The 16,824-nt window shown below is 43.6% G+C and overlaps 1 protein-coding gene across 7 annotated transcripts in view; it reads right to left on the reverse strand.

Moving 5' to 3' along the window:
• Positions 1-16,824, reverse strand: part of MTSS1 (MTSS I-BAR domain containing 1) — a 158,702-nt gene that overhangs the window by 121,533 nt on the left and 20,345 nt on the right. For all 7 annotated transcript variants that reach the window (XM_024740984.1, XM_024740981.1, XM_024740979.1 and 4 more), the window contains exons 2-3: positions 15,516-15,577; positions 11,700-11,773 (exon numbers count right to left, since the gene is read on the reverse strand). In XM_024740984.1, coding sequence (XP_024596752.1) covers positions 11,700-11,773; positions 15,516-15,577 — 136 coding nt within the window. The remainder of the gene's footprint in view (positions 1-11,699; positions 11,774-15,515; positions 15,578-16,824) is intronic.

Consider the following 16,824-nt stretch of genomic DNA (forward strand, 5'->3'; position numbering starts at 1 on the left):
GGACCACCACCAGTGGGAGGTCAGGGGTGTGTTGACACGGTTCATTTTTTCCTCCGGGTCCAGCACAAGCTACGCATCTTGCGCTTGGCTTTAAATGGTATCATCCGAATGAAGTACCGCTCTCATAATCAGCACTGCCTTTCAACAAGCACAGATGGCACTCACGTGCTTAAATGGCAAATCGAGGGCTAAAATTTGGGGGAGCTCTCCAGGCTCTCAGATCTGGTTCTCCGGGTGGTTTCTGAGAGAGAGGGGTCAGGAAATGGAGGGCGGGGCTTCCCTGGTGGCGCAGTGGTTGAGAGTCCGCCTGCCGATGCGGGGGACACGGGTTTGTGCCCCGGTCTGGGAGGATCCCACATGCCGCCGAGCGGCTGGGCCCGTGAGCACACGTGCAGAGTGCTGAAGGTCTTTTTTGTCTGCCGTCAAGCCCTTGCGACAAACTGAACGGGCTCAACCAGAGTCAGTGGGAATAAAGCCCGTGTCAGTCTTGCACGCCCGTCATTCCCAAAGAGAAGCCTGCAGGTCAGTAGCACAGGATGAAGGTTACATTTTCACTATCTCCTCCACAATTCCTTTGTATTTTATCAGGTACCTTTAGCCATCTTCAGAGAACTGTATTGCCCCACTATGGGCAATCACATTAAAACAGTACATTTTAAAGATCTCTTTCTGCCTTAGCTCAAACAGTAGTTTCTTTTTATTTGTAATCACTCAGCATTTTCCCCCTCCTAATTTGAAAGGGGGTGGGGGGAAGATGCAGCACTGTAGCGGACTGCAGAATGCACTCAAATGCAGCTCTAAAGGAAAGCACCACCCAGCAGCTCCAGGTTGGTTTCCATGGTAACCGGGGTCCCTGGGCCCTGGCACTCACAGCAGGAAATGCTGCAGATTTCCACAGCAGTATCTTTTTACTAGACATAAGATGTCCCATGGCAATTTTAAACATTTGGGAATCAAAAAACATACCGTGTGTGTATGTGTGTGTGTGCACGTACACACGCTCATAGATCAATATATTTACAAAACTAAGACAACGTAGATGAAAGAAGCCAAGTTATTCTTACAGATAAATATGCTTATGTCAAACATAACAGATGATTAAAATATAAGCAAAACAGGCTGCCACACACTCACACACACACACACAGAGGGCTAAAAGAAAACAAAAACATCTTCCATAGAAAAAGAAAGGACTGCAATGGAAGTGGAAAACTATTTTGGGAAACCAGACAACCAAGGATTCCGTATAAACAAGCCAACAAAAATCTTGACTAACGATAGGACGGAGCTTTTTTCCATAGCTCATGTTCTTTCCTACTTGAATGGTCTCAGGAGCTGAAGTCAACAAGCGGTTGGCCAGGTGGCTTTCAGGGGAAACCACAGGACAGAAAGCCCTGACCTAGAGTGACAATCCCACTGTCCCCACTGCAAGCTGAGTGGCCTCAGGCAAGTGACTTCAGCTCACTGAGTGTGCCCTGTAAAAATGAAAAGGTTGCACTACATACTAGATGGTCTACAAGAGAGACTCTCTACCTTCTAAAAATGAAAGACCAGAGCGTTATGTTAAGACAAAACAAGGCATCAAACCTCCAGGTAATTCTCATGTCAGGCCACAGATATGTTTCCAAAAGCAGGGTATAAGAATCAAATTTCTTTATATTATATCAGGAGAATTCACTGCCAGACTCTGGGTGAGGGAAGACCTTTGGGATATTCTTTTTCTCTCACTTTCTCTCTTCTCTGAGTGATTTCCCAATACCACATGTTTCTTCCAGCAGAGCACAAGTGAACAGCTAAGGTGAAATTTTTAGTTCAGAGTAGTTTTCACATTTCGTGCGTGTTTTCAGGCTGGGGCTTTATCTGAGCAGAGGGGAGGCAGCTATGCAATCAGGCAGAACAGACTCAGCCTAGAAAAATACTAGTTTGACAACTTCTAGTGTCTTCAAGTTCACGTTTACACTCCAAATGGTTATTTTTATCTGAGGCAGGCAGAACAAACCAAGTTCACAACTCTATGGCAAATGATCTTCCATAAGCAAGCATTGTTTAAAAAAAAAAAATTGCCTCGTCTGTATGAATTCAAATAATTGCACTTTTTCATTAATGCGAATTTATATTTTACCAAACGTGACTCTGGTATGTCTGTGTGTGTGGCAGCGGGATGGGGTGGAGGGGTTTAGTTATTTTAAGCCAAAACGAAAAGCAAAGGGAAAGAGCTAGGGTGGGGAGGAGGGCGGGAGGGAGATGATGGTGGGAGAGTCCCCCCTGCTTGTGCAGACAGCCCTGCAGGCAGCTGGAAGGATGGAGCTGCTGAGTAGACCACTTCATTATGTAAACTCCCTAATGACACAAATAACCATGCTGCACGCAGACCGACCCAGTCACCCATAAAAACACACATCCCCTCCACGCTTGGACCTTCCTCCCCACTGCCACTGCTACCACCGCCACCATGTAATTCACCAGCGTTTATTAAGGTTGCCGAGGTTAAACAGAACAGCACGCATCATATTTTCCCTGGCGTTGCTTGAATTAAGTCAAACCAGAGAAACACTACTGACTTCAGCGGGAGCAAATGCTCCTCTTGGTCAGTGGGAGGACAAACCTTAACTGGACACAAGGGCTTGGGTGTGGGATTTTTACATCCCTAACTCTCCCTGGTAGATGATATTAGGATTCTAGTGACATCCTGCTCTGGACACCCAGAAGATACGTATGTAAAAGTGGGACTCAGGTTAGTGCCCTTCAGGCTAACGCACAATAACTGTTCAAGGGTCATTTCGGGAAGGTGCAGTGAAAAGCCAAATACCATCCAGGCAGGCCACAAGGAACCACAAGGAAACAGCCCATCTCTGGCAACTGCTGCTACCCAATCAAAGATCAATAATAAGCCACTTGTAGAGCGGGAAACGATGCTACTGTCAGGGATCACTTTTCATATCAAGATGGGATTGGAAATGAGGGATTTTCATTTCGGCACCAGTGATGCTTGACTCATAATTCCAAATCTCCTGGAATATACAAATTTGCCCATCAAGTTAACTGCATATACGAAGTCCCCATCTCCTAACTCCTTTAACACAACAAAGGAGGGGAAAAAACAGAAAATAAGATTTTCTTTTAGAAATTTATTCAATGAAAATAATAAATATATGGATTCCTTTGTTATTCCTCATCCTTACCTATCCTGTGCTTTGTAAAAAAAAAAAAGTTTAAAATCCACATGTCTCCCTACTGTGCTAGACTCAACACCAAGTCTGAGTTTCATGTAAAGCAAACCAAAAAATGACGTTTTTAAAAAATGGAAAATGGTAAGACAAACCTCACATTCACAGGGCCATTTTTAAAAAGTTGTTTTATCCTAAGCAGAGTATGTAGGATTAAATGTATTGTGTTGATGAGTTAAAATGACTCAGGGTCTATCAGAGTAGAAAAACATCAAAACAATGAAACCCAAAGCAGAATGCACATTTATGAGCTCATTTTAAAAGGCATTATATCTTTTTATGTCATCCCTTACTAGGTCAATGATAGCTCCAAAATCTCAGAAGAGATGGAAACTTTATATCTTGAAGCTATACTTAATAGGCGTACAGTTTTTAGCTAGGTTATATATTATTAGAAATAGCAATAATTTACAAAATTTTTTTGTACTTCATATAAGATTGAAACTCATAGGTATTCAATATAAACAGATTACATACACATATACATACACAGATTCGGAGCGGCTTGAGGGGCTGAAGGAAGTGAATAAGGCTACACTAAAGCTATTCCAGGTTTTGGTCCCACCATAGCCCTCAGCAAAGTTGTAAGCATATCAAAGATGAGCTCTACATAGAAACCAGTCGTCCTGGAACAGAGAATTTGTCTCTCTGTCATTCTAAGCAAGAATCTGCTACTAAGACCAGTCCGATGCTTCAGTGCTTTCAGCTAATATATATATGTATGTATAGGTATATGCTTATATATACATACACATGCACGTGTATATATATGTTATACACAAAGGTTGTTATATATGTTGTTACAGATACGGGTTGTATAGATATGTGTGTGTATAGACAGACATACACACACACATATCCTCATTAAAAGGATTACAGCTACAAAGCCCAATTAATAAAGGGCAGTTTGACACAACCCAGCGTTAAAGTTGTTCTTTGCATTCATCATGATTCAGAATATTTACAAATGGTGAATACATAACCGTGAGAAGGCAACCCAGTCTTGGATGCCTCTGAATCCACTTATTGTTCAACACTAGGTGACTTTCTGACTACAGAATCTGGTAATACGGATTCGTTTTGCCAAGATATTTCAAGTAAAGGAGATACGCCAACAGCAATCACCCTCCTCAGGTTCATGAAAATTCCTTAAATGCACCTTGAAGAGGGCAACAAGCAAAAGGCTGACCTTTCTTAAAAGCTAGGCTTCATCACAAAACAGTTTTCTCAAGCTTGTCCATTTTTTCTGCTCCCATAAAGAGCCTTTTTTGGACACATTTTTCCTAATCACCCCCCTCCTCATAAAATGTTAATTCCACAGACCTATGTATGTCTGCGTATTACTGTATGCATATCTGTACCTGATACATAAAAAGGGTAAGACCCCCTTCTCTCCTCAAGAACCAATTTCCACCCCCTTTGGAATGATATCTTATCCACTGAGAATGCATGAAACGGACATGCTATAAAAAGAAGGTGGAAGCATTTATTGTTGGGAATTATTATTGTTTACATGTACCTCTCCACCTAACACTCCACCACCACCTGCCCGTCTAAACCTTTCTACCACCCACCGACCCAGTGCCTCAGAAACAACACCTCTTTGCATTCTTTACTAGGTATACAGTAAGCTCTCAGTAAAGCTTTCTGATATAAAACAGAATAAATCAGATGACTCATAAAATACGTACATTTCCTGTTAGCCTTTCTTTGTAGGAATTGTTATACTCCTTATATCCATGCTGTGTCATGTGGTAGCCACTAGGTATATGTGGCTATTTAAATTAAAATTAATTAAAACTAATTAAAATTTTAAAATTATAAATTCACTTCTTCAGTTACACTAGCCACCTTTTAAGTGCTTGATAATCTCAAGCTACCATACTGGACAGCAAAAACGCATAACATTTCCATCATCACAGAAAATTCTATCACAGAGAACAGCCCTGGCCCAGCCTAAAAGCTCCACGAGGCCAGGACCGCATCGGGGTCACTCACTGTGGCACATGCAGGATGTGTTAAGCCCTGGCAGAAAAGCAACGCAATTAAAAGGAAACAAGAAATATGGGAGAAAAGGTCGCTTTGTCTTGGCTCATCCAATTTCCTACTTTAATCAACTACAAGTGTTCTTATTTTTCATAGCTTTGCTCTTACTTACTCCCCACACCCACCTACAATACAGCAATGAGAATTTTCAAGATGTAACTACCGGGCTTCCCTGGTGGCACAGTGGTTAAGAATCTGCCTGCCAATGCAGAGGACATGGGTTCGAGCCCTGGTCCGGGGAGCAACTAAGCCCGTGCGCCACAACTACTGAGCCTGCGAGCCACAACTCCTGAGCCCGCACACATAGAGCCCATGCTCCGCGGCAAGAGAAGCCACCGCAATGAGAAGCCCACACATCGCAACGAAGAGCAGCCCCCGCTCGTGGCAACTAGAGAAAGCCGGTGCGCAGTAACAAAGACCCAATGCAGCCGAAAAATAAATTTAAAAATAAATAAATTAAAAAAAAAAAAAGATGTAACTACCAGCAGGGAAAAATTGGCTTCGGGCTTCCTCAGAATAATTCATGTGAATCAAAATCAAGAGGTCAAATTCAAAACCCCAAAAATGAAAGGCAATAGAGAGTTTCTAGGTCATTGTCAATACAGCCTGCCTAGATTCATGTTTTAAAACATCAGAGAAACCAGCTGCTGGTCCATCCACTATGCAAGCAAGATATGAAGTACTTTCACTTTACCAATTTTTATTTAACAAATCAGCAACTGTTTCCTGGGCATCTATAATGTGCTAAGGCTCCCTTGGCACTATGGCAACCATATACAGACTCTAAGTAAAATTAACACCAGCAGGTTTCCACAAAACTTTGAGGCTCCAGATGCATTCTGCTAGATTCCTTTTGCTCCCCATTACCTATAAAGCCTCAGTTGGAGTAAGATCATCAGAAAAATTAATACACTTTCCTTGAATCTTTCAAAACAATAAGCTTGGCTCTTAAAGGAAAATTACAACTGAGCTGTTTCTCAAATATTCATAAGGTCTCTCCTCCTTTAAGAATCCTAAGGACAATAACCAAAAATAACTAAGGAGGGGCTTCCCTGGTGGCGCAGTGGTTGGGAGTCCGCCTGCTGATGCAGGGGACACGGGTTCGTGCCCCGGTCCGGGAAGATCCCACATGCTGTGGAGAAGCTGGGCCCGTGAGCCATGGCCACTGAGCCTGCGCGTCCGGAGCCTGTGCTCCGCAACGGGAGAGGCCACAACAGTGAGAGGCCCACGTACCGCAAAAAATAAAAATAAAAAAATAACTAAGGAACCTGAACTGGCACATGCAAGTACAAAACCAGTTTAGTGATCTACTGCCACATCTATAGATTAGTGGGTTGCAGTTTTATGCCTTTTTATTTTTAATTAAGTGAATGAAAGTGTCCATGTTTCTTTAAGGTCATCTTCAAAGAATATGCAGTTCCAGGCCTGCAAAAAAGTGTTTTTATGACCTTATTTTATTTTATTTATTTTTTTCAGTTTGTGGCTGAGTAGCTTCCTAGGTAGAAATCATGACTTAATTACATGAAAGAAAGTTCAGGTCTCAAACACCGAAGTCAATCCAGAAGTTAAGGGCCAGTGAAGTTTCAATTAAACAACCTGGTTAAAGTAAAACTTGGGGGCAAACAAAACCAGTCTGGCTGCCTCTTGAAAACAGCTTCCTGTCGCCTCCTCCCCTAAAAGCGAAGATTCCCCCTTTTCCCCCACACCCCAACCAAGAGCAGGTAGCTGCCTTTAACCTACCTGTCCCCTTCCTGTGACTGGCATCATGGATTTGCTGGGCCCTCTTTGTCTACAATGAAATACAAACTCACTCAGTCCTGAGACTCAACCTCAGAGAAGGGTCCCAAGATTCAAATTCTGAACTCCTAAGCGGAATCTGGCCAAAGACCCCATCTCACCAGCCTCCTGCCCCCAGAGATGACAGCCTTCTTCACCTGGACCCTCCAAGGGCTGCTTACAAACACTGCCTGCGCCCTGCTAAATGCCAGATACTTACCAGCATTTGGGAACCTGGGTTCTTCAGAGAGAAGCAGGATGCAGGCCCTGCCCTGGAGGCAGTTGGGTCTAGTGGGGAAGATGGTGACCACACAGGGAGGTCAACACTCTAGAGGGAGAAGGTGCTACAGAGGCCTCAGGCCTGAGACCCAATTTACCCTGGGGACAGGGGAGTGGGAGTGGTGGGGGACAAAAGGTTCACAGGTGATATGACTCTCAAACTGGCTCTAGGAAGACAAGCCGAAGATCCTCAAACATCTAAAGGGGGCAGAGAGGGGGTGGGCTGGGAAGGGCACTCCAGGTCTGGAATGCACATGTGCAAGAAGAAAGGGATCAAAGGTTTTAAGGGATTCAGGGAGCAGAGAGCATTTTTTTGTGGGTGGAACTGCCGGCCGTGGGTAGAGATGTCATTGGACAGGTGGGTGACGGCAAGATGGCAAGAGGCCTTATTCTCCTGGGAAGCCTTAAAAAATCTGAGATTCCTAAGTGCCATCCCACTCCACCCCCACCCCGCAGTTAATCAGTAACCACAAGTATAAGGCAGGGCTCTGAAATCTGTACTTTAAAACAAGCCTCCTGAGCGATAGGATCCACGCAGTGAGATGAGGAGAGCGTGACGTTTAACGAACTCTATACTAAAAACACAACGTATTTTTAAGAACCACGATTGTGCCATTCAGTGTTAAGCTGTGGAGACTGTCTTCATCAAGACAGTCTCCACAGTCAGTGAAGACTGACTGTCTTCACCTCGGCAATCCAGGCTCACTGATTAAAGTCCACCTCTGACCGCCTGGACCTCGCTGGCTATTGTGAAAGTTCCAGCTTCCACCTGCCCTCCTCACGCACACATTGCGGGTCTCTTCTAACCGTATTTCTCACTTAACCTTCTCTCTCCTTTATCCTCTGCTTAACCTCTGCTTCCTTCCACTCCCTTTGTCCCCAAAGCGAAAACTGGAAACTCTAAAGATAATATAGAAAGAGAAATTTTAGACTGTCCAACTTCATTCATATTTTAAGATTTAACAGGGCCAAAAGGAGATTTTAAATCATAGAATATTAGAGCTGAAAAAGGTTACCTGTGATCATCTAGGACCCTACTAGGTCCTGGGAAAACCCCTTTTACAAGTGGGGAAATCAAAGCCCGGAGAAGTGAAACAAAATTATTCAGGGTCACGTAGCTGGCCAAGCAGAAGACAAACCCAGGCATCCCGGCTCCCAATCTATTCATTACTCCAAGGTGCTACATAGATTGTTGCTGTTGTTGTTTTAATGCATTCAGGATCAAGTAACTTTAAAAGCAAACTTAAGTTTATACTAAATCTAGGAGCACCTTACATGAGGAATCATAATTTAATGGTTAAAATCTAGACTCTGGGCCAGGCTTCAGTCTCCCCACTTCCAAGCCATGTGACCTTGGTCGGTTTAGCTCTCTTCGTCCAGATTTCATCATCTAGAATGGAGGTCATAAGCACAGACCTCACAGTGCTGTTTCGAGAATGAAAAGACTCAATCCATGTAAAGCACGAAGGACAGAGCCCAGCCCGTGTTACGTATTCAATAAAGGTGATTAGAGATGATCTAGTCGTCTGGGGATCCATTTCCTTCCTTCTTAGAATCTTAAACTCCTCACTCTGGGTTTGGTGTATTATCATCTCAACATCCCGGAGATGGTTTTTCAAAGCTATAAAGTAATTACAGAGGCACACTGAGGCAGCCAAAAATGAAAGTTACACAGCATTATGCTCTCAAAGGCCCTAGTTGACACAAGCAAATGATGCAAGGGCCACGAAGGGCCAGTGCTAACTAAGACGTGCCCCTGCCTTCCAGTGAAAGGGGGGCACCAGGCTGCACGCTTACAGGTGTAGGAATGCTACTCCCCAACACCAGCCACCGAGGGTTGAGAAGCCTCCCCCGGTCTTTGTTCATTTCCTTTTCCTTTTTTAGGCAACCCAGACAAAGGCACACCAGTCAGTTCAACAACTCCTATGACAGCCCGTGTGCTGGTCCATCATGGACACGAAGAAAATGGAGACCCTGCCTCACAAAAGTCAGGCATCCTTTGTACAACAAATGCCTAGACACTAATTCTTTGCGGCCAATAACACAGAAACAGGGGTACTCTCACACTGAACACAAGTTGTACATTCATTCCAGAGTGCAAACATCAAAAAAATATGGAACTGTATGTATTATGATGTTGATTAACTCTTAAATTTCATTATGGTTTAATTATTCACCTAAACATGTACATTATAATAGCGACTTACACTCTTTCGTTTAAAAAAGTGAATAGAGGGCTTCCCTGGTGGCGCAGTGGTTGAGAGTCCGCCTGCCAATGCAGGGGACACGGGTTCGTGCCCCGGTCCGGGAAGATCCCAGGTGCCGCAGAGCGGCTGGGCCCGTGAGCCATGGCCGCTGAGCCTGCGCGTCCGGAGCCTGTGCCCCACAACGGGAGAGGCCACAACAGTGAAAGGATATTTCCACGTTCTACTTAATAGTTATATGACTAGATTGATTTTGCTCTTATAATGCCTAGCTTTAGAAGATTTTCCTAAATAAATTATATTCAGAGCTACTGCAAAATATTTGCTAAAAAGGACAAAGACCTTTCAGAGCCATTCCCTTTGGGAAACAAGATGGAATGCTAATATTTTGGAAACCAGAGACCTGCTAGCTTGAGATTCTGGATACCAGCCCAAAAGAGACTCATTTAAGAATAACTGCTATTGCCTTCTCATCTTTCCAGCAAGAAAGACTCAAAAAATATGATATCTAAAGGCTCTAAGCAAGAGACTGGACTTTCCATTGAGGGTAGATATCGAACTCCAAACTGCATCAGAGTTACACCCTGTAATGACCACAAGCCCAAATATATTTGCTGCTGACCAAAACAGATTGAAGCTTTTTTTTTTTTTTTTTAACAGATTCTTCATTTCCTTGGAGGTGCATACACCATTAAAAGAGATTACCCACAGATCTCCAAAAGGATGTATACATGGACATTAACTGCAGTGTAGCTTGTAACAGTACGTAAGTGGAGATAATCTAAATATTCCTCAAAATAAAAATGATTTGGGCTTCCCTGGTGGCGCAGTGGTTGAGAGTCCGCCTGCCGACGCAGGGGACGCGGGTTCGTGCCCTGATCCGGAAAGATCCCACGTGCCGTGGAGCGGCTGGGCCCGTGAGCCATGGCCGCTGAGCCTGTGCATCCGGAGCCTGTGCTCCACAATGGGAGAGGCCACAGCAAAATCGTGCTACATCCAGACAGTGAAATTCCATTTGGCTGGTAGAACCAATGAGGTAGATCTCTAGGTACTGACATAGAAAGATAATTATAATATACTGGGGAGTAAAAGCACGGGAACAATGTTTCTTACAGGTTACCTTTTGAAAAAGATCTTACAAATATATTTTATTCCATATATCAACCTACATATTGTTCTACGAGTAATTTTTCTCCCATATGTGTTTAAGTATGCAAAAAAGTCTATAAAAGACACTAAGCCCAATCTCTGCAAATGGTACTGAGAGGGTAGATTTTACTTTATATACTTCGTTACATGACTTTTTTTTAAACTAAAGAGCATGTTCTATATTTTTCAATTGTTAAGTAAAAATTAACTTAATACAACTAATTTGATGCTTACTGAACATAAGATGTGCATTCAAGTTTCTCTCTTATCATCTCCATAAAATATATCTTTTTTGTATCAACCATACATTTTTTAGGTCATGTGAGTTCTCACACTCCCATATTCAATAAAGTTATTTCCTCCCAGTGCATATGGATTCTAGACATCGAGATGTAAAGTATTCTGGTATTGCTAAAAGTGACCTAAAATCAAATGGTTTAAAAATATATCAAAGCAGGGGGCTTCCTTAGTGGCGCAGTAGTTAAGAATCCACCTGCCAATGCAGGGGACACGGGTTCGAGTCCTGGTCCGGGAAGATTCCACATGCCGTGGAGCAACTAAGCCCGTGCGCCACAACTACTGAGCCCACGCACCTAGAGCCCGTGCTCCGCAACAAGAGAAGCCACCGCAATGAGAAGCCCACGCACCACAACGAAGAGTAGCCCCTGCTCGCCGCAACTAGAGAAAGCCCGCGTGCAGCAATGCAGACCCAAGGCAGCCAATTAATTAACTGACTGATTGACTGATTAATTAATTTAAAAACACAACAAGCCATCTCAGGCATAAATAGTGGTTCCTTTCATTTATTTTCCACTCTTCTCGTGCACTTTATTATCTAGAGAACGATTTGCAGCTTCTACGATGTGGAATCCCACAGAGTTAAAAAATCTATATATTTTTAAATATGAGTCAGCTAAGCTCTGACAACTTAAGCTCTATATTCTTGTAAAGCGCCCAAGGGTAAGAGCCCACACGCTGAGCGCCGTCAATGCTGGGAGCCATCCCTCCACCTGCTTACCACGTGTGTTGGTGGCCATGTCAGCCACTTTCTGAAAGGCATCCAAGAAGGCAGCTGCTGCTACTACTGTTGTCCTAAGATGCAAACAGAAAACAAAAGCATGAGGAATGTCTCACACTAGCAGATGCAAGACAGCAAAAAGGCTGCAACTGCTGCTGAGGACTGAAAGTAACCCTCCAGGAGAGAGAACCCGACTGGACATGGACAACCGTTGGCTTTGTGGACCCACGTTATTCTTAAGAAAACTTTCTCCTTCTCATGTTAGCACTCTCCCCCAATAACGTCCAGGTCATGCAGCGCTCGTCAATAAATGCTAGCAATTCTTCCCACCCCGTTCCACCCAACAGTATAAATTATCACCAGGTTAAAATTTCACCAATGAGGAAAAAGGTATTTCTGCCTAAAAGAACAAGTTATTAAAAAATATAAATGGTATACGTGAAAGTGATTTTAGAGTAGGAAAACAATATAGCTATATGGATTGGCAGAAGGAATCTTGGAGAGTGATCGTCTAGGTTAAACAATTCATTTTAGAGTTGGGAAAACTGAGACCACAGCTACATAGTGATTTTCAAGATCACTAGCTCATACCAGGGCTGAGACCAGTAGCCCAGCATGACTTACAGTGAGTGCCGTGTTCATCCTACTACAAGATCCAGGCTATGTGACTTTTCCCCCTAAATCATAATTATAGGGAAACTGAGATACTATTTTTTTCAACGTTAGAATGCTACCTAAACAGCATCTTCTGAATTCCTAAAAGCTGAGAATGAGGAGGAGTTACTATACTCATTTGCTGTCCTAGAAGTTATTCTGAATTCTTCCCATCCCCTTGAGCACTTGAAGATGCCTTGAGCACTCTATAGTCTCCTGGTTCCTAGAGTCGTGGTCCAAGATGTCACTGAATGAGAAGTAAGCACTGCTGCATCTCAGGGCCGTGATTACCCAGGACAAGCAAGCAAGCCCCAGGCTCACTCACAAGAACTCTGTAACAGAATTTACAGCCTGATGCTAATTTCCAAGTATTTCACATGAATCCAGCCCCCACTGAGCATTCCTAACAATGCAAAATTGCTGAAGGATGAAGATGAGAATAAGGACTAAAAAGGAATGAGTTCAAATCAGAGGAAAAAAAAAGAAAGAAATGACCTTTGAACATAAGCAAGAGTAGCTATGAAGCAAAAGGTTCCCGGAAGGTGATGGAGTGGTCCCCAGGAAAACCTGGGCAATAGTCCCTCAGAGCCAAACTTCAAAATGAGGCCTGGGGGCTTCCCTGGTGGCGCAGTGGTTGAGAGTCCGCCTGCCGATGCAGGGGACACGGGTTCGTGCCCCGGTCCGGGAAGATCCCACATGCCGCGGAGCGGCTGGGCCCGTGGGCCATGGCCGCTGGGCCTGCGCATCCGGAGCCCATGCTCCGCAACGGTAGGGGCCACAACAGTGAGAGGCCCACGTACCGCAAAAAAAAAAAAAAAAAAAAAAAAAAGAGGCCTGATATTTTCCAGTAGAGCAAGAGAACATTCTGCTCAAAAAAAAAAAAAAAAACACAGTGACATACACACTAAACAAAACCAAAACAAACAAAAAAACCACACCACTTCAAAGTATATTTCTTAAAGAGTTGGCACCATGGAAAAGTTAGCTTTATCAAACACCCTGAGATTTACAAATGGCTCATTCTGGTTTATAATTAATATCTGATACAAGTGCTGGGTTTATTCTTATTCAAGTCAAGGCCAATCTTCCAAATTTAATGAGCCACAGCTGGAGAGGTGCCTTGAGTATTACACAGTCACCAGGGCTCCTGTGAAAACGAAGACTGTGGTCAAGTATGACAAATTAAGAGCTTTTAAACACCGACTTCCGATGAGCCATATTTCACTGACTGCTTTTTTCACAGGACATCTTAGCTCTCCCTAATGGGGCCGAGCAAACGTGCATCCATCAGCAGGAGAAAGGAGTGCTTCAGCTTACATGCTCCAAGACTATTTGCCTCTTCTACGGTCTTATCCTTACGCACTCCCTAACACAGAAAATTAAACCATGTGCTTGAGGCTCCTATGGTGCTCTCAGCCAGGTACTAGTAGTTTAACAAAATAAGGAAACGGTCCCTGCCCTCAGGAGGCCTACGTATTGTTAAAATATATATATGGTACTTTGTACCAGTGGGGATAAGACTGCTTTAAGTCTCACTCTGTATGTTTAAGACAGCTGATCAGTTAACTATTTTAAACTTTAGCATCCTCACTGGTAAAAGGGGAAGAGCATCTTTTCCTTGGTCAACCCTGAAAACCTGTCAGACAATTAAATGAGGCTGGATAAGAAAAAATGTTGGAGGAGGGGTTGGACTTAAATGTTTTACTGTTTTACTACAGGAGGTGACCTCCTACAGGATGGAGACTAACCTATTTGAAATAAATGATGATAGCAGCAGAGCTGGGGCAGAGGGGTTTGGATATGATCCAGGATAAAGTAATCAAAGGTTCGTAAGCAAAGAAATGGTAAAGGACTTGACAAGTGGCAAAGGGGCCACAGTCTGGAGCCCATGGTCCATCTGGATGCCCACTCATGGATCTGGAAATCCCAGGCCCCATGAAGCTGAATGATGGGCAGGGAAAGTTCCACGTCTCCCAAGTTCTTCTCTCCTTATCCGCTGGGGAGCCAGGGAATGCCCAGTCCTATGGCTAAAGTTCTGGGCAGGGACCCCTGGTGCCAACAGGTAAAGTCCTAAGAATCCCACGTCATTCCTCCCTCCTCTGTCATCCGCATGGCTTTTTATCTCAGAAAACACCTACCTGCTTTGTCCTCTGGAAAACCATCCCCATACATCCAAACCAACCAATACGCCGTGAACAGGGGTCGTGAAAATAACTGCTTTTTTTTTTTTAATGTCCCAACCCTCTTGAAGCACCCTCTAAGTGCAATCGCACCCCTCCCCTCACTGATTTCAAAAGCATATAGCTTTAACAAGAAGATGTTGCCGTATTTTCTATTTCATATGAAATGATATATTAACAAGCACAAGATGAGGCAATAATAATAGCCCCTTAGAGCACATCAGCATTAGATCCTGGTTTTTAAGCAGTTTTATTGAGACATAATTTGTATGCCATAAAATTCACCATTTTTAGGTGTATAAGTCATCAATTTTTCAGTAAATTTAGAGTTATGCAAACACCACCACAATCCCATTTCAGAACATTTCCATCACCACAAAAAGGTCACTCATGCCCATTTGCAGTCAACCTTCTTTTCCACTCCTAGCCCCAGGAAACTACAAATCTACATCTGTCTCTACAGATTTGCATTATCTAGACATTTCATGTAAATAGAATGATACAAACTAAGTTTTAAACTCTGTAAGGGTAGGCAGTAATCAGAATGGACTGTGGAGCCAGACTGCCTCAGATCAATTCCCTGCTCTGTCATTTATCAATACTAGCTGTGTGACTTTGGATAAGTTATTCAGCTTATCTGTGCCTCAGTTACCTCATCAGCAAAATGGGGTAACAAGACTCTTTATCTCTTGGGGATGTGAGATTTAACTGTTACCATGTACCTGGCCCATTCTTACCTTACGTATAATACTTCATCTGACTCTCAAAATTCCAGTGGAAGGAGGCAGAGCGGATATGAGTTTAATTTTACATACGGGAATCAGAAGTCAGGACGCATGGCTAGTAAGTGGCAACGCCACTGCATGCTTCTCTATCTGCAACACTTCCAAAACTAACGCTAATTTGCCTCTTGGGTCCATCCTATTCCATCCTTTGTCTAAGGATGCTGCCGTTTTCCTAGGGATGACATGCTTCTACTTACCGAAGCTGGGACTGTAGCTTTCCGGCTTTGTTTATGAAATCTTCCCAAACTGGATAGCTCCCCTATAACAAAACAAAGCCATACGTCAATAAGTCATGCTGTGATAGACATCTGATGAAGACATTGACAGCACACTCAATTCCAATTATACAGAAAACAGTATATGCTCTCTTCCTTTGCAGTCTACGACATGTTGCCCAGATTACTGTACATACAAGTGTATTGGCTCAGAAATGGGTTATGAATGGGCTCAGTCCCTCTGATCCTGTAAACACTACAGATACCAAGTGGAACAAGTTTGGCAGAATCTAAGCCATATATCGATGCATCACTTTTTGAGTCAACAGATGGGTGGGTCCAAATTCAAGATATGTAGACCATTTTCTACCCTGAACCACCTGATCATGGCTCTGGCTCTTCTCACCCTTATCCCAGAAGGCAGGGAGGGGGGAACCAGAGTGACTGAGGCTCCTCTCCAGGAGAGGAGACTACTGGGAAGCATTATTAGACTAGCAGAATCTCAAGGTTGGGAAGTTACCTGAATACAGCTGCTTCAGCTGATGGCTTGAGCCCAGCACCTACATACAGCATGGTTACAGGTGGTTCCCCAGCACATTGCAGCTGACAGGGAACTCATCACCCTCCACGGCAGCCTACCTACAACAGCCACCCTGTCCTTTAGGTCCACGCAGCCCTAGTTCTAACCTTCTAGGGATCCACAGAGTTAAGATCAATCCTGCTTCCACACACACATCTTTTCAAAGAACGGAGGATAGCAGTACATTCATCCACAGCTTTCCTTCTTTCAGCTCCCAGACGGAATTCTGTGTCTACACGGGCCCCTGCCTCACATCCCCACAGCATCTTGGGGACACTCCATCACATGTCTCTACTTTTCTTCTAAGTATGGTGCTTAGACACGAACTCAAAACTGCAGGCGCAATTCTGATGGGGGCAAACTAGGGCGAGGGGCGGTTACAGCTGCAGGCTAGAATGTGAATGTTATGAACCTTGACAAGGTAAAAATAACGTACGACACCTCTTGATTTTGTCATTAAGGAGAGGGGATGGGAAAACTATAATGAAGTTAATCATCTCATCTTTTATTACAGAAGCCCCATCAAAATAGTCTAAAACTGAAACTGACCTAAAACAATGATTTCACCTTCCTAATGGTTTTCATAATCTTTTTCTCTTATGCTTAGGAGCACAGTTTCTCTACCTTGCCACTACTGACACTTTGAGCCAGATAATTCATTCTTTCTTTCTTTCTTTTGCTGGGGGGGGGGGGCGGGGGAGGGGTTCCTGT

The sequence above is a fragment of the Neophocaena asiaeorientalis genome, unplaced genomic scaffold, assembly GCF_003031525.2.
Source record: "Neophocaena asiaeorientalis asiaeorientalis breed wild unplaced genomic scaffold, Neophocaena_asiaeorientalis_V1.1 scaffold177, whole genome shotgun sequence".
Taxonomy (NCBI): Eukaryota; Metazoa; Chordata; class Mammalia; order Artiodactyla; family Phocoenidae; genus Neophocaena; species Neophocaena asiaeorientalis.